The sequence below is a fragment of the Rhamphochromis longiceps genome, linkage group LG2 (assembly GCF_057381845.1).
Source record: "Rhamphochromis longiceps isolate RC_006_pf linkage group LG2, R_longiceps_female_GT1.1, whole genome shotgun sequence".
NCBI classification, from domain to species: domain Eukaryota; kingdom Metazoa; phylum Chordata; class Actinopteri; order Cichliformes; family Cichlidae; genus Rhamphochromis; species Rhamphochromis longiceps.
The window spans coordinates 31,818,456-31,843,964 of record NC_140558.1 but is presented as its reverse complement, the minus strand read 5'-3'; the positions used below and the strand labels follow the sequence as shown (position 1 = coordinate 31,843,964).

Genomic DNA, 25,509 nt, shown 5'->3' with positions numbered 1-25,509 from the left:
CTCATCTGCCTTGACGGCCTGACTATTTAAAGGTGATCAGATTATCAATTAAAGTTCAGGATTCTTCAACCTGGGGTCTGTTTTTGCAGTTCTTTTCATTTAAACTATGATTTTTGTTAGTTTTACACTAACCTGTGTCTTTATAGAGGTAAAGGCTGGATAACTCCAGCACAAGAATACACAGGGAGGTCAGCAGTGCAAGTTTTACAAGTTGAAATCAGATGTAATCGGCCTTTTTTATATGCACTATGAGTTAGTAGATACAAAAATAATAACTACAGAGGTTTTTTTAAATCTTTTTTTTTTTTTACCGGTAACCAAAGAGGAAAATGGCAGAAGTTCTAAAACACTGCACCAAACAGCAGACAGGTACAGTCTGGAAATAGCTGGTGAACAAAGTGCACCATTAAGCAACTGAAGAGCCAGTTATTCCCTGGAGAGGGATTGGTGAAGCACAAAACAGAGCTAAATGTGAGCAAATAACGATTTACATTCAGAACAAAGTTAGAAACATGGGTACAAATGGGCTGCAGACTGAATTGCTCTAAATCTACTGGATGTGTAATTTTTTATTTTTTTTAAAAAAAGTGATTTTTATGCCATTTGTACTTTAAGAATTTATGGTTTTATTCTTGATGAACACTTATTCAGCTGCTTGATGCTACAAAATGTCCATGTCTATGGGGATGTGACGGAAACTCGTACAGGGTAATGACCTTCAACTCGAGCAACACACATACCAGCTAAGCCACAGCTGCGTTATAGATATTTTTAAATGCAAGAACGGCAGAGGGGGATTCTAAGAGCATAATGTTTTTATGAGGAAAAACTAGTTTGATATATACTGACAGCTTTTCTTTTTTTTAAAGGGGGACCTAGTGTAACCAGAGAGTTCAGGGACCTGCACTCTCTGGTTGCACTCGGTAATATCAACGTGTGCCATATCTTTTCAATGTCACATGTCCAGGCTATCCAAACAGATCCTGAACGAGTGTCTCTTCCCAAAAGAAATGTTGTTTTCTTTGCATATTTTCTTTACTGGAAAAGCATTCCATAGATTCCTGAATGTCTCTTATTTTTTTCCTGCTTTTAACTATACTATAGGTGTCTCCTTTCAAAATTTAAGACGTTTTCCGAAGAGCAGAGAACCTTTGATGTGTTTAAAGCACCCCAAAATAAATTTTCACTGGAGACGGAAAATAAGTGTGGGATGAGCACGGTGCAGCTGGACCTGAAGGAAAATCTCTACACTCTCAGAAATAGGGGTACACTGAAATTCAATTTATGACCTTAAAAGGTACAGTCAGCATGAGTGTATCCCCAAGGGTTAATTCTTACACCTCAAGGTTACAACGTGTAGGTTCTAAAAGGCCAAAAGGCACACGTCGCCAAACAGTACATATTTATACTTCTTACAGTTTAAAAGGTACCATATATGGGGTTATATGACCTTACCGATACATTAAGTTTTGTTCTCTGTCTTGCCTGCACCTTGGTTCTGGGTTTGAATCTTTACTCTGCCGGTGCCTGGTGAGTTCTCTGAGAGTGCTTGGTTTGTTGGGCACATATGAGATCAAAAAAAGTTGTTTTTACAGAACTCAAAGCAGTCCTGGAAAAACTGAGTGCACCCTGTGAGTCAGTGGCTTCAGCTTTTCAAACCAGCTTTATCACCAATAACTTGAAGTTCTGTTGGACTTTATCAGTCTCTCATATTGTTGTGGTTGACTTTTGGTCCACGCTTCTTGGTAAAGGGACTTCAGTTTATTGAAGTTTTGCAGGGAGTCATCTCTTAAGGTCTTGCCACAGTATTTCAGTGGGGTTGAACTTTGATGAATTTTGACTGGGTCATGGTAACTCCTTGATTTTTATTTTTTGGTGTTGTGCTTGGGATCATTATGCTGTTGCATGACCCGGTTTTGACTTTTAGCTCTTGGATGGATTGGATGGATGACTCTAAAGTACTTTGGTATATAGAGAGGTTCATGGTCAACTCAATGACTGCCAGGTCCCAAATTCCTTTGGCTATAAATTAAGCCTATCATCGCCCCCACCATCATGCTTGACAGGTAATATGAGGTGTTTGTGCTGATTTTTGCCAGATGTGGCGCTATGTATTACTGGCCCAAAATCTCTACTTTGGTCTGGTCTGTCCAAAGGACATTGTTCCAGGAGTCTTGTGGTTTATTCAGATGCAACTTTACAAACCTAAGCCAATCCGGTGATTTCTTATCAGAGAGAAGAGACCTTCTTCTGGTAACTCTTCCAAACACACTATGCTTGTTCAATATTTCTAATTGTGCTGTCATGAACTTTCCACAACTGTGTGTTGAAACAAACCTAAATGCTCCAGACCAATAAACTGCCAAACTCTTTTTATAGAGGTGCTGACACTTGCTTATGATCAGTCAATCAAGTGCATTTGATTAGCAACACCAAGAGGCAGCTAGTAGTGGCTACCTGCTACTTGCAGCTAGGTGCTTCCCATGGAAGCAGTAAAGGTGTATTTACATTTTCACAAGCCTGTATTGTGACAAAGTGGCTGAGCAGTTGCAATGCTCTCCATTTGTCCCATATGTGTTGACCTTTTTTTGCACATTATTCTGTTTCTATTTATTTGCTATGATTTGCTATTTGTCAAGTAACATTGCTGCACTAACTATCCCGGGTTCGTTTGTGTAAGCGTTCTGTGGCCGGCAAAACAAACATTCTGCAATTTTATTGTGTTACAGATTAAGTCATTTGTTCATACTTACTTTGTTCTTTCTTTTCAGTCTTCATGAGGGTCAGGTGTGGGAAAATGCCCCCTAGCATTTCCTCATTTTAAGTCCTGATGACATCACACATGACATCAGCAGGTCGAACCAAGTGGAGGGGTTTCTTTTTCCATAGAAATGCTTCCTCTGAAGGGATTTGTTGAATCTTTTTCTTTTTGTTAATAGAGCCATTTAGTTGTGTAAATGTGCTAATTAGACGTGTGAGGAGGTTTTGTCTTTTTTAATCATCTGTGTAAAGTTTTAGATCCCTCAGTTCAAGTGAGTGGTACTGGCTGGGCTAATTGAAGGGCTGCCAGTCTCTGCCATATTCAGATGAGAGAGGAGAGGTGAGCTGTGTTACCAGAGCCATGTACCGTTGAGTTTTGTTAACTGAGTTACTTTGGGGGGGGAAGTTTTATTAAATGGAGTTCACTGTAAATAAATTGCTCACCTCTGGAAACCCGAAATGTCTGCGTAGTCTGCTTCCCTACCACATTCCTTGACGTTCGAGTCTGACTACTTCACATGTATAGAGTCCTGTGAAGTCTTTCTTTTCTAACAATACTGTAGTTAAAGCTTTTATTGGTGATTGAGATTGGGAACTCTGTACAAATACTAGTCCATTTCCAAGTAAATGAATGAATATTAGTAAAATATGAACAATTAATTTCAATCCACCTTTCCCCTTTCTTAAATTGACCCTTTTTCTACTATAACATTAAGGTACAAAATTCTCAGCTGAGGTTAAAGACATGTTTCTGTAACATAAACCACAACAGTGGAAAAAAATTGCCACAGTGAAAAAGGGAAACAGTAAGAGCAACACGCATGTGTTTCTTTGGGTACAATTATTATCAGAGCATACGCTTTTGTCTGGATAATTTCGACAACCTGGGGCTTGCAGAGTCATCACCTTCACCCAGTCTCAATAACCTTTCCTTAAGGCTTCTGAGTTGAGCTGATAACTTAGCTCTTCCACAAATGGGTCTGTTCAGTTTACTTGGATAAACAAGCAATATAAACACAGCGGCTGATATCTTGTGTACAAATTGCCTATACTGACAGTTAATACCGCAGGACAGAACTTCATGGTGGAGGGGGGACGATTAACGAGAAACTGGGACTACTCCCTCTGGGTTAAATAACTGATAAAGAAAGGTCAATTTCCAAGATATTTCCAAGCTATCCTCTGGACAATGCACATTTCTTATCTTAATGGGTAATTCATGTGTAATTACCCATGCAAAAAAGCCCATCAAGATTTATCACCAGTCAGTTGAAGCAGATAACAGTTTAGGAAATAAAATAATTGCGAGGAAATTTTGCAGTTTTTACCAAATCCAAAAAGGTATGAGCCAAATTCCATAAAGATTTATGGCTCATATTAGGGAAGGCAGATGGCTGAAAACATTGGCTCTGTTTGCAGCACATCATGTACACTCCAAACCACAACAAATATCCTAAGACAGACGAGCAAAACACAAAGTCAGACTGAAGACGATGTCCAATCCTGATATCTGTTTAGGGAAAAGGGTGTTTTATAGAAGTCAATGACTGATTTGTTTGTTCTGAAACACTGTGAAAGTGTAAACACTCTAGAGCCATATGCTAGTGCATATGGGACCACCAAATACTAACATCAGTCAACCCAGTATCACGGCAGAACATGTAACAGACATCACGGTACACTGTGGACATTTCATGCTCTCAAAAACATGAAACGGACACACACATGCAGAAGTTGCAGTAACAGCAGCAACATGCTAACAACTCACAGTGACAGGGTTTAGCACTTTTAATGTTTACAAAGTTCAACATCTTGGGTTAACTGTGTTAGCATGCTAATGTTTGCTAATTAGGACTAAAGTGCAACTGAAATGATGAAACATCATTAGTTATACACTGAGGGTGTTTATGTTGGAACGGCAGTGTCAGTGTGATTAATACTCTCAGGCTTCACAAATGTCTTCATGGCTTCAGAATCTGATATGGGCTAACTGCTTTGTCGTTCTTTGAGCCGTGATTGTGGTTTAAATTTCCCAGTATATCACCTGTGTTCAATACTGTATAAAATAATCCATAACCTGTCAGGAAAGGTGTGCAGCTCACCAAGAAAGTGTCACTTTATCTAAACTTTATCTTTGTTTCTCCTATTGAACTTATTGATTCTACTCTCTCTATACCAGACAAGCAAGACAACCTAAACATTTCTTTGATATATTGTGAGTGCATAACTTAAATGAGTGGCTTTTACTGACAGCAATTCATTTAACTTTAATGGTCCAGCGCCAAGTTTAGATTTAGTTTGCAGCCCCACAGTTGATTAGCGTACAGAGATGTCCTTATCATTCAGCAATTGATTCACAAAGGTTTCCGTTCCCTTTTCTTGCCCTTTTAATTTCCTTGATGTACTGAGACACAGGCTGAAGCCGGAAATGAGGACCTTAATTTAATAAAACAGCGCAGTAAAGATTTTAATTTATTGTAACTGTGATTCCAGTTGCATCAGCTGCAGGATGGATGAACAAAGAAAACTGAAACACTATAATTTATCTGATTGCTTTTTATTCACATGTCAATATTAGTTTGTCAGCTCCATTTTTTCCACAATGACAAAAAAAAAGAATGCACACTGCACACTTAACACATTTGTAGTCTTACATACTCTTTAATCACAACTTGTGCCAAAGTGACAATCAATCTTAAATTCTAATGACAAATACTTGCACTTTCTTTTGAATTTGAAAGACAATTCCACATCAACAAATTGCTACTTACGTCCATTTCCAGGTGCAGTAACATGGTGCCTTCACATTGATTGCTGGTATTCCTGGAATAATGATGTTGAGAACAGAGGCTTTTTGTTTACCAGATTACTACAATACAGGTTTTAATACGATGAGAATGCCACAAACAGGCTATTTGACAGAGTGTATTATCACGTCTTTGCAAAGCGGAGGTGAAACGGCATGCCAGAGTAAAAAGAGACTAGATGTTTTTTTATGGGGAAATAAAGCTGCAATTTAATTTACATACCACAGACTAAAGAACTGACTAAAGGCATCGCTCGTTTAAATCTGCAATGACAGATTGCTAGTGTTTTTTCCATATCGTGCCAGAGTCGTTTTTAAGATTTTCCAGAGTTGCTGTGGTGGAACATGGTGGATCAAAGACCTCATCGTGATCCTTCAGAGGAAACTTTAAAGACATAACAAGTCTCACCCCCTTCACAAAACCACAGAGGCAATCGTCTAATGGTCGGATCTCACCGCATTGCTAAAGTGTCCACTCAGCAGCACTCAGGCTATGTACGGTCTGGGCTCCTGCCAGGCCATTTCCAGCCTTAAGCATCATTGGCCAGGAATCCACTCTGATGGACTCACCTTCTGACAACCCAACTACAGTAGGGTCTTTTGTCTTTGTCAAACAACTTGCACTAACACTGATTTTGCAGGCTTGAGCATTTCAGCCAGAAACTGTACAGGATTTTATCAAATTGAAGTGATCCATTCCTACCTTCATTGGCTGCAGTTTAGGGGGGATTTTTTCAAATATAAATAGCACTTAAGATAGTGCAAGACTTGCAGTTTTTACACTTAGAGAGGAAATCGCTTCTTTGCCAGCTGTGCATTTCCAGTAGAGCAGATCCCGTATCAATAAATGTCCCGTTGTATGGTTTATGCTACTGTACAGGCAGTCATTGTGACCGTAACTGTGTGGGCAGGGATTATAACGTATAACGACTCGAAAGAGAGACAGAGAGAGGTGGAAGCAGATAAAGTGAATGTCAGAGAGATGCTGAGCCAAAAGATAGTGTTTCCATGTATCTTCTACCAGATAAACTCAATCATGTGCTGGGCTTTTTACAAGCAAGAGAAAGGGCTATTCATCTGTTCTTTTGTGCAGCCAAAACAGTTTAGTCTCCTCTGGCAAACTGGCAGCTGAGCAGCATTGATGAAATCCGTTTTCTTCCCTTTTCATTAGTCTGTAGTGACTGATGCCTGCTGCTGAGCCACCTCGAAGCTGTGATGTAACCACCGGGATCTTGTTGTCCTTAAATTATTGTACAGCGCCGATCCAAGATCCACAAGTGCGAGAGCAATTTTCAAATAGTTTAAACTGCTTCGATTCACATTAGACAAAAACAAATGAATCAGTCTGATCGGACTGATAACAGTTGCTGTGTCAACAGGCTCGATTTCGTTAGCAGAGGAAGTTCATGTTACAGTGTAACCAACAGGTAATGACACCGCACAGCAGCCAGCAATATTAGAACCAACCACAGCAGCACACTTAGATAGATTCAAGTTCGGTGTTGCAATAATTATGAAAATAAAATAATGAGAACAAAAAAGAAAAGCATGACAAATGGTGAAGTATGTGTTGGATACTTCTCTGTCTAATGTTAAAACCACCTGACTCTGAAGTGCATATGGTTTCACGGTTTTTCCACCATTCCACCGAAAGCACCTCATTATTACAATGAAAAACTTTTACTGACAAGAATACTATAAATCCCGCTACTTCAAACCAAATACAACATTATTCACGCCATTACTGTTCTCCTTTAAACGCTACTGCAATGCAACTGATGCAACCCAGAAACTGGAGAAGGAGTGCAAAAATGCAGGGAAGATGTCTGGTTGCTGTTCAGACATAAATTCCAGCAGGACACGGTAAGGGAGCTGGGTAGGCAATGTGCAGTGCACACATTGTAAAGCATATTAAATTATATTGCGGCTTGTCACGGCTGCGTTCTTAATATCCACCGTCTCTGCAGGTATTTCAATTTGCAGCAGAAAGCAGTTTGGGCAGAAAGGCATTCATGAAACATTGCCAAACTTCTAAAATCAGCAGTTTGACTTATTGGGAAAGGAAATAGCTACTATTCTTTTTTTTTTTCATTTTAGGTGAAACGATTTGGTCCATGTCTGGACTTTTTTGTATAGATATCCAGTGGAGTATGTCAGACACAAGAAAATAAGGCTGAATTGATAACTTTCTGAGTAGCTTCAGCTGATACATTTTTTTCCTTCCCCGCTTTCATTTATCCATAACAAAGTCTCAAAGGGCATTTTAACTCTGTTTCCCATTTACAGTGACAATCGTAGGAGACCAGGACAGACATATGGGTATTTTGCCCAAATATTTCATGTTATCTTGAATTGGAAACATTAATCAGTTGCCCCAGATGTCTGTTGCCAGGGAAATGAAAACATTAAAGCCAGCGTGGGTTTAGCTTCTGTGCTGTGGTTCATGGGAAATGTGCTACCAGACGCTTATGGCTGTCACGTGTATGAGCTGAGGTGTGAATCGTCTGCTCCTCTGAACAAACCCAGATGGGACCTCCCTTTAGAGAAGTTGTTTTAAGAAACTTTTATTGTTCAAAGTATGATACATATGGAAAGCTTTATTTGATAATCGGACACTGGGAGACACTTGAAAGCACCACAGAAGCACCATTCTGACAATTTCAACCCAGCGAATGATCGTTTTGTATCAAAAGTCATCCTCACTACCTTCTATCAGGGTCAGTATATTGTTGTAATCCAACACTGATTATAAAGATTATGGTGACTAGTGGTCATGTGAGAAGAAGGGCATAATTTCTAGTGGTAATCATCATGGTAGGGTAGCCAGAGATGTGTGGTAACGTGTGGTTTGCACAGTGTGATCTCAAAGCTAGTGGTGGCCAGCAGTGCCTAAATTTTGGCTACCGCACACAGCTCATTAGGGGACCACACAACGGCTTATGCTGCTGGAGTTAAGCCAGTAACAACCATCTCAAAAAGGAGGAATTATTTCTCCACACGACCGGCCTATAAATTGGCATCCAGTTATTATGAACTCTAGCAACAATGAAAGGGAGAAATTTGATGTTTTTTTAATCAGTTGAAAGTCTTTTTTTAAAGCCTGTTATAGATAGGAAGTTCAAAGTGCACTTCTATCTGCATGACCAAAAATATTTTTCCTACAGTGAAAAATAAAGTAAGGAGATGGTCTCAGCCTGGCTGTCCCTATGAAAACTGTATGGTTCCACTGACTGGGAATTACTTTTTCCTAATCCTTATCAGCCAGCACTTGAAAACAAATCATAGTGTCATTATTTTAAGTCCAAAAGACTTTAAATCTGCCAATCCTCCAGCCTTAAATGCAGAATTTTGTTGCTATTTTAACCTGATATAACTGAGCACATAACCTCCATTCAGCAGGGTGAAACAAAAAACACTGAATGACGTGATAACTGCCAACTCGTTGGCAATGGAAGCAGTGGATTGGCAATGAGGATAAAAACAACTGATAGAAGCAAATTAATATGCCAATACCATCTGAAATGGCTGACAGACCTCAGGGTACCTCAGGAGTGGTTCACCACAGCAAGCAGCCCTTTGCTGCATTATTGATGTAAAAATCATTTACTAGTGAAGCTGTGAGGGTTTCTGGTTTAATTAAAAGCAGCATTTTCACTCCTATAGTTATGTTTGGTCTTTTCTACCTGAAACTAATGATAACAAAGCCTAAATCCAGCCTTGCTTTCAGATTGTCATTTGTTTCCACAAAGCTTGTACCTACAGAGAAAACACCACTTTAACCACATGCAGTTATCCAGGTGGAGGATTGTTCCCCGAGCCACCGCTGCGGCCTGATGGATGATTCTGGCTTCAGTCAGTTAAGGAGGAAGCCACTGATGTGATGCTTACTGAGTGAGTGCGATAACACTAATGGCTATGTTTTGTTCAGTTTGCTTTCTGTTTTTCTCATTTTGCTTCTTTCATGCTCGCTCTATAGTCCTATATACAATATGTTAGACATCACTATAAAACATCCCCAACTGTTCCTAAATTATGAAGAAATGGTTGTGATTTCTTGTAAATTGTATCTTAAGGCACTTTGTTACTAGCAGCCTGTTGCAACAGCATATAATTTGTTCTTTAGCTGAATGTGTGAAGAAGATAACACAGTCTGACAGGCATAAAATTTGATTTTTAGCACCAACAAGGTTATTCCAAAAGAGCCATTAGTGTGTCTTTAAACTTTTAGGAAACTGAACAAAGTGGAGGACAAAAGGAGAATTGGCAGGCCTAAAAAACAATCTACAGTAGATGTACAATATCTGAAAGTCATGCCCTTAAGAAATAGGAAAAAATATAGCAAAGACCTGACACAGGACCTGAGAGATGCATGTGGCGCCTCGATTAATCCATCTACTGTTCACTGAAGCCTCATCAGAAATGGTTTTCAGTGGAAGAGTGGCTGTCAGGAGGTCGTTCATAAGGAAAGGAAACAGGGAGAAAAGAAAAATTCTGACCTACCATGAGGCCATTTTCCCAAACTTTCCCAAAGTGTAATCCTCAGTTTGATGTTCTTAGCTGTTCACTGGTGTGGTCTCCTGCTGCTGTATTGTTTCAAGATTCAGAATGTTGTGCACTCAGAGATGCTCTTCTGCACACCTTGGCTGCAAAAATAATGTTGCCTTCCTATCAATTCAAAGGAGTCTGGCCAGTCCCCTCTAATCTGACATCAACAAGGCATTTTCACCCAGTGAGCTGTCACTCACTGCTTTTTTCCCACTAATTGATACTTTTTAATAACATTATTCTAAAGCTAGCATCCGCTGAATATCCAAGCCTGATTTATTTTACAATAGAGCAGGAGCCTGTGTTCTTGGCTATTCATTACTTTGATGACCAAGAAAAGAAAAAAACATCTCTGTATGAGATGGATGCTCGAAGAAAAGAGTGACAATCCTGGAAGAGCAGATCGCATTTTCTGTCTCTGAATCTCGGCTCCTCGAGTCTATTTATGGTCATTCCAAAAAATCATGCTACTAATCTGAAAGCCCAGTTATACAACAACAAAAAAAGTATTTTCAATGTCTCTGAGTATTACACAACATCACCCATATATGGTCTGGGAGAGGCTACGTGACTAAACTACAGAAGCCCACTCAACCAGGTGGGCAGCTATAGATTAAGTGTATGTGGGGGCTTCACTACCAGCTGGCATTTGCGTGCCTATCGATGGTATGAAAAACATCCACAGCAAGCATAAGGAGAGAATCCTGTGAAATAAGAAACTTTCTTACATAAGTAAAAACTGTATGCGTGTGTCTGTTTGTCTATTTTCACAGGTCACGCTGTGCTGATCCTAAACCAGCACCGTGTGTTTGGGTTGTTCTCTTTTATTGGACTGCATAATACTGGACATATGGTGTGAGCGTCCACAGCTTTTCCGCCACCACGTCACTTAGAGGTCAGGTTTTTGAAGAGGAGCAGCACAAGGTCAAAGAGGGACGCAGCTCTCCACAGAGATGTCAGTTTCAAGCAAAGCCTCCTTCTCGCATTCGTGTTTCACAATCAGTCCTTAAAATATAACTTAGAGAAACAGGATTGTGCAAACACTACATAAATCTTTGACGTTTCAGAACAAAATAAATGTGGAAAATAAATGTGGGTATGTTTTTATCTACTGTCTACTTTCTTAATCTCATTTGATTCATGTTAAATAGATTAAAATAATGACAGAATGCTGTGCAAAACTAGAAGCCTGTGTCTGTACAAAAGAAGGCAAATTGCTCCTTGTCTTCCAGATTTATATTGTTTTTCCTGCCAAGAAGAAAAAGTGATCCTCTTGAAATTGAGGCAAATCTCACCACAGAAGCACATAAAGCGAAAGGAGGATGCTCCTGCTGAAGTCGAATTTTCAGCAAATGATACTAAAGGTTTTGCTCACCCGGGGCACTTGGCAGCACGCTGAGCAGCTTTTATGTTATCTGCAGGCTCAGTGTATTCAATCAAGTGAAATGGTCAGTGAAATGCAGTAAAATCCAGTCATAGATACTATTTGAGATAATTCCAGGTGATTCCTCTTTTAAGGAAGATCCACAAAATACTTAAGTACTCTGGTGCCTGCTGAAGGATTGAGAGGCTAATTCCTAATCCTCCTCTGAAGGAATGTTGCTCCACGTGGTAAAGAAGCCTCTTGGTTTTTAGTTGGGAGTGTTTCTGAGCCCTGATTTAGCTGAAAAAGTGCTTCCATGAACTCTTTTCATTTATTTATTTGTGTTGGGCGACTTAAATGTTTTGACCTTCTAACTTTCAAACATTGATAAGACCAAAGCTGTTTAAAGCCTTGGTCACATAGCGGGGGGACTGAACACTAGCTTCTGTTATGAGCTCTATCAGGATAACTGATCGTTCTTACACTTAATAAAAAATTAAGCTCATAAACTTATAATCTTTAGGACTTGACAGGAATGAAAGCGCTCTGTGTTCACTGATGCTGTGAATTGGTTTAGATTTAAATGATAAATAATCTTCTTGGCACATATTTGGTGTAAGTGCACTGAGAGGAACATAAACAAGTAGTGACTGTGCCCTGAAAAACATGGAGAAACCTGCAGGACGAGATCAACGAATGCAGGTCTACGTGTTTCACTTCCTTATTTGTTTAAAATGTCGAGATAAACCAGTCTGGAGAGCAAGTTATTTCTCTCCTTTTAGCGGGAAAATAAATTCCACTTGGGTTGTTTTTCAGAGAAACAATTTTGGCCGTGAAATCGTCGTATCCAAAACCATTAAATGCTTTTCTTTTCACTCTCGGATTATTTTGCATTTTTTCTACTCTAAAGAGATGGATGCTATTAAGCCTTGTGAATATGCAGGAGGTGGAAGCAGTCACTTCACATATTAGTCATGAAGAACCTCTTAATGCTCAGTTCAGAAATTATGCGAGTTTTATTTGGTATATCAGTAGAAAAGAAGAAAAAGAAACACATTTTACTTCATGAGTCCTGCATATTTCATGACTATCTTTATGAAAATGTTTGACACGATGACATCACAATGGAGAATTCATTTTCAGCACTTTTGACATAATTTATATTAAATTAGTCACATACTTTTGGTCTAACCTGTATTAATTAGTTTGTCCAAAGGAGACCACTCAGGTCGTTGCTGCAGGTCATGTGTGTGTTGTTTCCCGAAAATATTAAACATGACAAATTCTTTCAAACAATCTGGTCTGTGAATAAAAGCCAACTTTGCAGAGCACCAAATCGTAAAGCATGCAACTTCAGGTTTATCAGAGGACACCTTTGTGTGTTGGTCAGCTGCCTGTGTAGCATAAATAGTTAAACAGCTCAGCAGCACTTTATAATAATGCCCATGATTAAAGGTACGATTTCCCTAAAACTGAAAGGAATGTTATTACATTTTATCTGACATTAAAAATGTAATTATAGTTACCTACAAATACACACACTTGGATAAGGGAGTAAATATTCAAGATTTTGCAGGAAAGAAGAAGTAATTAATCTGACAGTGTTTAAGTAATGAGTAACCTCAGTTATTTTCTTCCAGGAAAGAAATTTTAAATAGGGTGTAAATCTGATGCATTTTAACATAAAAACAAACAATATTTCCTTTCTTTATGTTGTGAATAAGTATTTACAGAATACATTGGGGGAAATATTGTTTGATTTTATGTTATAAATACATGGAAGTAACTAACTACTAAAATTACAGCAGAATTATTGGTAGCACTTTATAATGTCACACTATTAAGATTTGGAAAGCTAATACTGAGTGTGTAATTCATCATTTATATTTACTCCATCTTAATATATCATTTATAAATACAGATATGTTTAGATCTGTATTTATTATTATTTATGACTACAGTCAGTGCTGTAGTTATAATCGTGAACATATATTTTTATTTATAAATGGTATACTAAGGAGGAGTAATGCCATATAAATTATAAATTAATCACTTTTTGACACCTTGCTGATTATTAATAGTGGGACATTATTTTAAAGTTCTGCTGGGTTGTTTTGTTTTGTTTTTCTTCTTTCCTGTAAACCTTTAATTTTTGCTTTTATATTCTAGTTTATGTACTGGTAATTATTTGTAGGTACATATATATTCTTTGTAATTCAATAAACATGAAAAAAAAATTTTTACTTTTGTGGAAATTAGACCCATAGTGGTTGGCCTTTTTATAAAGTGCTTCTAAGAGAGGAACCTGTCTCTGGAATGCGCATGTGCCAGTCCACTAAGCCTGCCACTTCTTCCTAACTTATACGGTATACCCGAGATGAGATTACTCTGAGGAACTCTTGCATTTTACCAAAATAGGAATATAATTCACGAGAGATAGCTGTCATATGAGAGAGGATTGTATGTGATGTGTAATCTACGTTTGAACTTAATCGGTTTGAAGTTGAAGGCTTAACCATCTAAGCTGACTGCTGGAACATCCTGAATATTTACCGCACTGAAACTGAGCATCTCTTACAGTCAGGACACCTTGGCTTAAAATTATGTCATTATTTTCTCTGTCAACAAAACACTTTTTTACCAGCGTACCGCCAAGCAAGCTAGAAGTACCTTTAAAAAAAACTGCACCAACGAGGTTTACTCTCACAAAGTTATGTGGTTGTGGAACTTGTAAATGCCCAGTTAAGCACCCTCCCACCGTGGGGAAAAATAAATCGGACACAAATGAAGTGCTTCACCCAAAAAGCGCGATTCCTCACTGCGTCCTGCAAAGTCAAAAGAAAGAAAGAAAGAAAGAAAGAAAGAAAGAAAGAAAGAAAGAAAGAAAGAAAGAAAGAAAGAAAGAAAGAAAGAAAATGAAGCAACGACACTATGTGCGTATTCTGCGCAATCACTGCTCTTCGTGCAGTGCGTCACGCGCACTTCATAAGCGCGTGTTTAGGTATGTTTGGTCAATATATGGCAACGCTGTGTGCGGAGGAGAGGAGGCAGGAGATGACTGCTGCCCCCCTCACTTCTCCACTAACCTCTCAGGAGAGTGGGGGGAGACGGACTGCATGGGGAACGTGCGGCTGCACAATGATCGCTTTTCTCTGATAAAACGTTTGGAAGCGAATTCGAAGAAGCGCAGTGAGCCATGCGCACATAGACCGTTTTGGCAGTTTGTGTTAAAGCCCTTTCTTTAAAGCTACAAGTGGTCTGGAGCCTGCTATGGAGGACTTTGTGAGTCAAAATGAGTCTGAGCATTGACAATGTCACAGACTTGTGGAAAAATGGTTCCTCGAAACTCGACGGGGCGTCTTCCCAGTTCAATTTCACTAACAGCTCTGGGGGTAACCATACGGTGCGCAGCGAGATGGACCTCACCCGAGCCATCCCGCTCGGCTTGGTACTCGGGGCTTTCATCGTGTTTGCCATTGCGGGCAACATCCTTGTAATCCTCGCTGTGGTGTGCAACAGGCACCTGCGGACCCCGACCAATTACTTCATCATCAACCTGGCTATCGCGGACCTGCTGCTGGGCACCACGGTGCTGCCTGTGTCAGCCACACTGGAGATCCTGGACTACTGGGTGTTCGGCAGGATCTTCTGTGACATTTGGGCGGCGGTGGATGTGCTGTGCTGCACCGCGTCCATCATGAGCCTGTGCGTAATATCTATTGACCGCTACATTGGAGTGAGCCACCCGCTGCAGTACCCGGGTATCGTGACGGAGAAGCGGGCTCTGCTGGCCATGCTTGGGGTCTGGGCGCTGTCGGTGGTCATCTCCATCGGCCCTCTGCTCGGGTGGAAGCAGCCACCGTCGCCGGACGACACGATATGTCCCATCACCGAGGAGCCGTTTTACGCGCTCTTCTCCTCCCTCGGCTCCTTCTATATCCCTCTCGTCGTTATACTGGCCATGTACTGCCGTGTGTACATAGTCGCCAAAAGGACCACTAAGAACCTGGAGGCAGGTGTGATGCGGGAGAGGATGAACTCCAGCGAGTTGACCCTCAGGATCCACAAGGGATCTCAGGTGCACGAGGATCCCGGCAGTTCTGGCACGGGGAAGGGTCGCGCGAACCAGGCTAGAAGTTCGCTCACGGTAAAACTGCTGAAATTCTCCCGGGAGAAGAAAGCAGCTAAAACTTTGGGAGTTGTGGTCGGCATGTTTACCCTTTGCTGGCTGCCCTTCTTTCTCGCCTTACCCATAGGTAGGTTCCGTACGTCACTCGGTGGGGGTCTTTTGTACGCCCCACGACTATACTTTTTTTTTTTTTTTACATGAAGCAATTTGCAAAAAGACATCGACAACCTTTGTTCCCCCTGGAAGCCAGTTTAAAAACATATATCTAATTGGTCGAAAACAGCCTGCAGAAAATACATCTCAGTCACATAAATGTCTCTGGGAAGCTAAACTGTTGCTGTTAAACGCTGCTGCAGGCATTGCAAATCATATCTGCCGCACACAGAATCTCCTGGGTTGCTCTGCTGTCATTAAACGTCTCAGTGGGCTCTACGGGTTTAGCCATTACTGCTGAAGTAAAACCCCTTATCTTGTAGCAATATGTGACGCAGAATGAATGAATCTATATCATTGATCTGGCCTAAGCCTCTGTTTATGTTGCAAAGTTAAAAGTTCACCATTTTCTCTGAAATCAGGGCCCCATTGGAAACGCCAAAACATTTCAAGGAAGTGGAATTCACTGAGAGCTCATCCAAATATTTTCAGCGTAATTCAGTGTCTGATTTGATTTGTTGTTGCACTAAATACACTGTGAGTGGTAGGTGGCCTCTCTCTGCTCTGGTCAGTCATTTCAGAAGCCTGTGGAGCCTGCTGAGGCTCCCTTATGATGCCACTGGCGCTGGCGAGCATTCAACAGCACTCTGGCATGAATGTTTAAAAAACTGCAGTGGAAATGAAGCAATGTATTGCAGGCTGAGAAAACATCAAGTCTTTGTTTAGCAGTGGCATTTGGGAGGGGAGGGGGAAACGGCCTCACTGAAAAACAAGCGCTGTATTCAAGAATGGGCCGGATGGTCTGAATGTGTGGGGATTAACCCCGCGGGGGCACCGTGGGCTATATGTATATGTTTGTGTACAGCCATGTGTCTGCATGTGTTCATTTAGCGTCGATATAAGGGAGTGTGTTTATGCACCTGGCTTCAAGCTGCAGCTCATCACGTCCTCTCACACACACACACACACACACACACACACACACACACACACACACACACACACACACACACACACACACACACACACACACACACACACAGTACCTGAGGCAGGATCACTATGCAGTGCTACATGGCAGGGATTATTTTGCCCCAAGGCATCCTGGATGAGATACCGAATGTACACACCAAATGTGATTTTACAAAGTTCTGAATTTGCAGTTCTGAGAGGCTTCTACGCCTACATTCAGGGGTGGACTTCAGAAGGACCCTCTTTAGACACTGCCAAAAACCAGCCCCCAAGTTTCTCTTTACAGTCTCTGGTGTAGAATACTGATACATTGCGACAAAGCACCATGCAGCTTTATTTACTGCCCACTTTAAGTGGCTTAAGAGATTCATAAAAGCATCCACAGAGAGAGTACTCTGGCAGAGAATGGTGCTACTATATAGTCATGTCAAAGCTGGGCACCGAGCTCCCTTTCTTTTTAACATATTTTATTTTAGCCTTTATTTTGTTTAGCTTTTATTGTGTTGGGACAGTCTAGAGAAGGCAGGAAAGCAGGGGGAAAAAAAGCAGTAAAAGGCCTCGGGGCAGATTCAAACCTCTGCGTTAGCCTGGGTCACCTGCTCAACCCAGGGAGCTGAACCGGGGCCCTGAGGCACCTCTATTTTCAGATGCAGATTTGTGGGAGATGTTGTTTTGAAGTTAAAGTTTGTCCTGCTCTCTGCTCTCTGGTGTGACTCACGTCTTAAGTCTGATAGGACAGCGGCACTATCCCTGTGTTGATCTGAGCCTCCACCCACAGAGTGGGATTTCCTGTTTCACACTTGTTATTATCCTGCTCCTTCCTCTGCACACTGCCACTGATTCGTATTGTAACTCATGTGGTTGGTGATGTGTGCGCGCGTGTGTGTGTGTGTGCTGGTGTGCAGTGGATGGGTGATGAAATATTTATCCGTGTTTATGTGAATGCATTGCAAGTTATGCTCGTTTGTGTCTTGAGCGATTGTGTCAGCGTGGCTGCAGATGCTTCTGCCTCATCCATCACTGCAGCTTTTTAAACAATTAAAAGCTTTCAGAGATCAAAGTGAGGCTGGCCAAAAGGAGCCACTGCAACCTCAGATCCATCAAGTTTTAACCTGTGAAGAAATATGTGAACTGTCCCTTAGCTACAGGTCTCACCTATCTTACGCAACATCTGTTATTACTGTGGAGTTTATTTTTTTGTCATTGTACATAAATGGCAAGCAGGCAGCAACGGTTCCCACAGTTTGAGTCATTCCTTTTCAGGTTTTAAAGTGTCCTTTTTCCTTTTACGCCTTTAACTTGGAGCAAAAACCTCAGGATTATAAACACGACGTCAAATTTTTTTTAAGTTAGTGTACTCCAAACCAGCTACTTTGGACGAAAAGCGGTCCAAAATCTAACACACACTTGCTGTGAACTTTCAGCATCTGCATATTTGTCGGTAAAAGCGTCATACCTAAACTTAGAATGTATCAGCCTATTAGTCTGGCTGTTTCTCTTTTAAAAATGTAAAGCTTGCGTTCACTTCAGGTTGGCTTCAGCAAGTTTCCAAAGTTTATTTGATTCTGATTTTGATTTTTCGGGAACAAGATTGAAGAAGTTCAGAGTAGGCACTACAGTGCAAACACAACAATTTGTAAAGGCAACTTTACAGTCATGTAAACGTCCCACTTCCATTAATCATGTGCACCAGTGCCTCCTGATGCTTGTTGTGTTGACTCATCTGACAAACTGACCCAGACTGAAGCCGATTTCCAGTCTTTTAATTTTGTTTCATGGTGTTTTATTTTTCCCTAAAGACTCATTTTCATCCAAATATCTAAGTTAGATTATATCCATCCATCCATCCAGTCCAGGTTTGCACTGGGGGCTGGAGCCTATCCCAGCTGTCATAGGGTGAGAGGTGCAGTAGGGCAGCCAGTACACTCCATGATGTACTTTTACTGTTGATAACTATTTATTTACACTGACACTGACCTTTCAAATCTCATATGTCCTTTAAGCAGGTCTCATATAACACATGCAAGATAATAGCTTAAGGCAACTCTGCAGCAAAAGCTATAGCAACATGGGTTCACATGCAAATTAAAGTGTTCCAAGGCCACTGTGCACGGAAGCAGATTTTATGATTGTTTACAAATATTTATTTATTTCATGTCTGTGATGAGATGAATTTCATAGTTTTTTCAGCTTAATTAGACATTTTCATGCGTTTATCTTGTTCATAAACAATTAAAATCTACAAAATCTACAAGATTTACTGAACAACAAAAGTCAATTTGCCCACATGAGTAAAACGAGTGCAGCTCATATTGAATTGCTTGCTAAATAACTGAAAGTAATTCTGAGTTATCAGCGAGGTTACTAATTAATTTTTGCTCCAGTGACTAATCAGTTAATTGACTTTTCAGGCCTGCATAGATATAAATGAAGAAAAGGTTTCTTCATATTGCTATTAAAGGGGAAAAAATGTTTAACTTTAAATAAATATACACACAAATAAATATATTTTAGAACCAGATCGACTGTTATCCTCACACTTGTCCTCATCTCTGCGCTCATCCAAAGAAAAGTTTTTAGTGTTTCATTGCACATATTTTCCCACAGCTCTGTCACAGCCAGCATAGGCACTAATGTCCTGTGAAGGCCTCGCATCGAACAAGTGGTGCAAGCAGCGTGTCTAAATGTGAGAGAATCCAACACCTGAGGTGTTGTTTCCTCATTTTTTGAGCAGAAACAGTTAATTCTGTGGGATTCTCAGACAGCTTCTTTGGCTTTTAAGGCCGCTGAGCTGGCCCGCCTGTGCGCTCCAGGGTTAACTCAAATGCTTTTTTGAGAAGGAAAAATAATTAGAGAGCTAAGTATCAAAGCAATGAAAAAGAAAGGAGGTGGCAGAGCAGAGCAGGAGGTGCCACGGGGTATCGGGGTGAAGACGAGGGGTCTCTGGGATGTCAGCTCAATTTTCCAAAAATAGCTTCACGCTACGGTTTTCATTGAAAGCAAAGCGAGAGGGCAATAATGCTTTTTTCCTCTCAGATCAAGACATATTAATCATATTTACTGCTGTGTTATGAAACAGGATGTGTGAGAGCAGATTGTGTGTGTGTGTACATGGCACAGAATAGGCATCACTACTTCAATTAGTTAGAATAACAGGATGCCATGTTTTGTTAAGATGTTCCTGTGTTTCAGAGTGAAATATGCGTGTGCCTGTCCTCAGGAAGGAGGTGCAAACATTTCTATTAACAGAAAGGGTGAGGCCACAACCCGCCCGCATTTATCTGTATACTATTGTCCCAGGGCTGAGCCCATCGCCTCCTCTGCCGTTTATACTATAGCTTTTAAACATAAACACTTGAAAGAGGACAAAAATGGACCACGTTCACACAGAACTTAAACACACAAACATGAACCATGTCTGGACACTGGAAGGTCTGCTGTCAGCCAGCGCTTCCTACACTTTTATCCCACGTTTGTGTTGAAAGGAGACACGGGAACATGATGGCAGGGTCCCAACTTATACTCTCTGTGGGATGATCGGGATGTTGTTAAAGGGGGTTTCCGAGGATGGAGACGGTGCTTCGTATCGGTTTTGCCTGTGTGGATGCTGCTCTCGGTGTCCAATCCAGATGCACGTGGTGTAGATTTATACAACTGTCGCCCAAACCGAGACGTTACAGAACGTAAGCACGCAAAATATTTAATAATCAGGGTTGATCAGTTTCAAAAGGTTATGGGTGAGAAAAGAATAAGCAGAGATGTGATGCAGGCAGTCAAATCCTTTTGATTTGCAGCCAGCTACTACACAGAGAAACACACTGACAAATGGAGATGAATGGAGAGAGACAGACATGGAGAGAAACGAAGGAATGACCATATTTTAATTCACCAAATCCCCTCCTCTGTATCCCAATCACACTCATAGCTCACACAGTTATGTAATCACATTTAAGTGGCCGAGCAGAGGGGAAAATAGCATGTGAAAATACCAGCCACCAAGAAGACACCGATTCATCTGGAGTTTATGGGGCCAAGACTCATTCAGACAGCAGTCTCATCTCACAGTCTAGCTACCACACACACACACACACACAGAGAGAGAGAGAGACAGCTTCTAGTACTTGGAGCCACTCATTAGGATGAAAGCTGAAAGCGACATTTCCTCATATTGTCAAATAATCACTTTCATCAACATTACAAATTGTCCACAGCAGCGTGTACGTGTGCGTGCGTGTGTTTTGGAAAGAACACGTCTGGTTCCATGCTCTCCTGTTATTGCGACATCAAAATCAAAGTGTGCTTTTGACCCGGGTACCTGCGTCAGTTCACCCTTTGGCTGTGTTGTGTATAATGCACCTTGTACAGCTTAGAGTAATCGTTAAAGCTGTTGATCTGATTTTCATGAAGAAGTAAGCTGAGGTGTCTCTGGTTGTCAGAGGTAATTTCACACTTGAAAGCCTGAGATCGTGGTGCATCCTCAGCCTATCCAGGAATGTGATATCAATTTAGGAATGTGGGCTGGTGTAAAGAAACGTTGTTTTACTCACATCAGCCTACACACAAACACGCGCGCAAACGCACAATGTGTCTGTTTCACACTAATCACGCTGTGCTGTGCTTATTAATCCCCTATTTTAGTCTTCAGGCTTCCCCTCTCACCTCATTAGCTTGTAAGATATCCTTCCTGTATTTAAGCTCAGCCACAGTAGGACAAAAAGCACAACAGGGGGTAGATTAATGCAATTTAACCCAGCCCAGATTTGCTCATTATCATACATGGCAAACTTGCCTCATACTCTTTCAGAATGATATCATTTCGTTTTTCGTGTCGAGTCTGACCAACGATCACGTCTGCACAGCTTCAGCCATGTTACCTGTGTAAACACAGACAAGGCCACTAGGCACCGTGCAGAAAGGAGACACTTGTGTTGCTAGTGTAACCTCCATAACCTCTGACAGGACAAACTGTCATTTCACTTCAACTTTTTTTCCCCCTTTTCAGACCAGCTCGTCTCTCCCACAGAGCATTTATCTAAAAGGGAATTCAGGGTCAGCTCACCTTTTCTGCTTTCTTGATCAAGTGTATTGTTTTAATTTGTTTTGGGTTTTTTCTTTTTAAGGAAACACATTATCTGCTTGTGAAGGCCTTCCTAAATACAAGGTTTTCTGTAATGATGAATAACATATGGAACTAACTGTCTTCACATCCTCATCTGAAGACTGCAAACGGTCTAAGAGTAAAAAAAACCCTGTTTATCTTAATCAGTGCTGCCACCTGTTGGATATGATGCAACATCAATAAAGGATAACTAAACCAGGAAGTCTCAGTAATGTGTAATGAGTATAAAATGATCTTAAAACGACCTAATTAAATGGCTGTAATTGATCCATGTTGATCACTTTCTGTCAGTTACATTTATTCAGCCTCCAGATGACTCTGAGGTGCCATAGTACACTTTCATATTCCCTTACAGAATATATAAATAACCTCTGCTGACTTTCACAGGAGAGATTCAATCCTCAAATTTAGCAAAAATGAGCATATCATCGCTCAGTATAAATGTAGCTCAGGACTGCATGCTTATTCATGAGTCATTTGGTGAAAACATTTCTTTAGCACAACTTAATACACATTTTTTCCGACTTGTACAAGGTCGTTGGAATCTCAACTTCGGATGCTTCAGGTGAAAAGGTCAACTTTCACGACTGTGTTTCGAGTGTGGAGGTTGAGTCAGAAGGCGAATAGCTTAGCTTGTCATGAACCCTGAATCTCTGCTGGTGAAACAGTGAGAACACATGATACTACCTAAAATGAGTAAGGTCTTTGAGTAAACAACACTTTTAGTATGTTAACTGTTGAATTACTCTAGCCATCAGATCAATCTTTAAATTAAAAAAGCTGTTTCGATCCGGCTCAAAAGCCACAACGTTTTTATTTATTATTTTTATTTAACCTTTTTTATATAGGTAGTCCCATTGAGACCTAATGTCTCATCTACAATAGAGACTTGTTCATAAAGTGGAGATTGACACCAGAGTTTGCAGAAGCATTGTTTTTATTATAAATCATTCAATAACCTCAACAGAACCCTGAGAAGGATAAATGGAAGAGGATGGATGGGACGTCAACTTAAAAAAAAAAATCCCAGAGAGCCATTGAAGAGAAGAAGTGTCATCTCCCCCAACCTATCCTCAGCCATGCCTTTACCCACACCTCTGGAAGTGTAGACAATTGGCAATTAAGCCTTGGCAACACCCAGAGACTCTTGCACTGCCACTACGAAGGAGTTGCAGAAGGGTGTCACAAGGTGAACACGCATAACTCTGAAAATAAATCAGTCATTTAAAGACCCAAGTTTTCAAATCTGAATTATATCAGAGATTTTTGATAGTTTGTTTTTACAGTAACAATCGAAGTCTAGTTAACAACATTATTTTTAACATTATTTTATTATTAGGATAAGCGTTACTTAATTGGAGTCTAAAATTTAGGAACTCAGCTAATTGGCTTCATTTGTACTGTGCAGGCTGGTTTTCTGAGATTTAATTGACGGCCTTGCATACAAACAAGTTAAAAAGCTCAGGGAAAATAGTGAAAACTGAGACGTTAGAATATGTGTAGGGTAATAAAAGAGTTTATGGCTGACACATGTTCTTATATAGAAAAATCGATTTCACTTGACGGTTTATTTATCTTTTACAAACTAAAGAGGTAATAATGAATTCCATTTAGATATAATCAAAAATAAGAACTTACTTGTGTACAGGTCAGAAAACCATGACACTGCCGTCTACTTAGGCCACGCCCCTCAAGTCACTAAACCGCTGCTGTGATTGATTTAACATCCTTAAAGTGGTAGGCACCCATTTTAGCTCCTAATCACACGGTATCACCTGAGTTATCGTTAGGTTATTTAAACTGGCCATTCTAAATTGGCCTTAGGTGTGAATGTGAATGGTTGTCTATGTGTTAGCCAAGAAGCTAGCTAGCTATAATGGGGCCTCTGGACTCCAGCCCCTCCACCACACCGCATTACATTACTGACTAGATAAGAGAAAGAAAATAGAAGGATTGATGTTAGTTTTATGTGAACTAGCCAAAGAACAGAAGAAATTAGGATTTCTGCACAGAGCCGCTGCTCTCTTATTCACAATAGCTCCAAATGTTTGATTTGGCAGATTCTGTCAGATCCCAGTTTGTGTCTCCTCCCTGGATCAAAAAAAGGATCTTTCACTTGTTGTATTGGTGAATGTGTAGAATGTGTAGGCGACTACATCAGCCATGCTTACTATTCATGACTAAGAGCAGCTTCTCTTTTTACCCCCTGCTGTCCCAGGGTCCTTTAATGTGCACCTGCGGCCACCTGAATCCCTCTTCAAAGTAATCTTCTGGCTTGGTTACTTCAACAGCTGCCTGAACCCCATCATCTACCCCTGCTACAACCGCGAGTTCAAGCTGGCTTTCATCCGGATCCTGAAATGCCAGTGTCACCAGCGCAAGCGTCCCGGCTGGAGAGAGTATAATTACCGTTCCTCCACCTTCAGCTCCTCTGGAAACTCACGCAAAAACTCAACGGACCACAACTCCGGCTGTCTGAACGGAAGCCAGCGTACTCTGCCGTCCTCAGCCAGCCCGAGCCCGAGTTACCTGAGTATGGGTCTGCCGCCTTGCCCTGAGGGGGAAGCATTATACATCTGGGGAGCTACCACCCCGACTCCCTCCACCCCCAACCTGCTGCCCGGCAGCCCCATCGATTGCCAGCCGACAGCTCTGAGAGGGGGGAGAACCGCTGAGGAAACTACAGGAGGAGTTTTCTCTTTCTCCTTTGTGAAGAATAAAGATAAGGGAGGGGTCAACAAAGACCTTATTGTGCCTGTTGACAAAGTGTGACTCATTCGTCGTACTAAGATGAGACTTACTGGTTCATTCCTTATAGGGATCACAGTAACAAACAGAGCAGGGAGGTAGGGTTTCACAGGCTTCACTGTACATGATCCCATGATCATTCATCAGTCAGTGGATTATCATTGTCATAAGCTGTCAATGTAAGGTGAAGAGTACTGACTATGCTGCTGTATCACAGGTATGTTGTTCCATGTTGCTGTAACTGAGATTGAAAGTAGAGTTTCTTTCAGTAGACAGTAACAGCTCTGACACAGTGTTTGCTGCCCTCTTGGGACTGGACACAAATCTGTGCATGCATGTGTTTTTTTGTTTATTCAGACTCTAGGAGAAAAGACTGAAAGGACCTCCATCCAGCACAGCCTCTCACTCCCTTTCAGTTACAACTCCACATCTGCTCTGTACAAGAGCGAACGTGTCGAAGAACCCGAGTCGTGTAAAAAGCGTGGAAAGACAAACGATCACTGTTCTGTTGCAGTCACTTGGTATCTTTATGGTATATTGTGGAAATAAAGTATAACCTGTTTTATCTGCTGTGCACACAATCATCCCATATCATCTTCTTTGTATGTTTGTAGAAATGTGATGAATAAATAAAAGTAGAACGTTGCTTGAATTCTGCTTCAAGGCCAACTCTTCATTTCTCACTTTGCTCTGGCAAACAAAGAGCTCTCTCAGGTATTATCCGAGGTGTTAACATCAGTCTGATGATAGAAGCAGAAGCAGATGGTGTTTATTAGATTTAAAAAAAAAGGTTTTCCTCATTATATAGATAGTTTTGTTTTTTTTTTGTTTTTTTTGTTTTTTTAAATGACATCAGAAACAGCAGTATGCGACATTACGTGATGGCAGAGCTTCAGTTCATCCTTTGTCATTTT

At 40.8% G+C, this 25,509-nt stretch overlaps 1 protein-coding gene across 1 annotated transcript; it reads left to right on the top strand.

Moving 5' to 3' along the window:
- The first annotated feature begins 14,330 nt into the window (after nucleotides 1–14,330).
- LOC146677524 (alpha-1A adrenergic receptor-like) lies at nucleotides 14,331–25,247 on the top strand. The gene is made up of 2 exons (XM_085423416.1): nucleotides 14,331–15,730; nucleotides 24,066–25,247. The coding sequence occupies exons 1-2, from the start codon at nucleotides 14,767–14,769 to the stop codon at nucleotides 24,617–24,619; spliced, it is 1,518 nt and encodes a 505-aa protein (XP_085279542.1). The 5' UTR covers nucleotides 14,331–14,766; the 3' UTR covers nucleotides 24,620–25,247.
- Nucleotides 25,248–25,509: the final 262 nt, after the last annotated feature.

Coding starts and splice junctions, on each gene's coding strand:
- LOC146677524 (XM_085423416.1), top strand. CDS start 14,767: ATGAGTCTGAGCATTGACAATGTCACAGACTTGTGGAAAAATGGTTCC. Junction 15,731..24,065: donor CTTTCTCGCCTTACCCATAG/GTAGGTTCCGTA, acceptor CTGCTGTCCCAG/GGTCCTTTAATGTGCACCTG.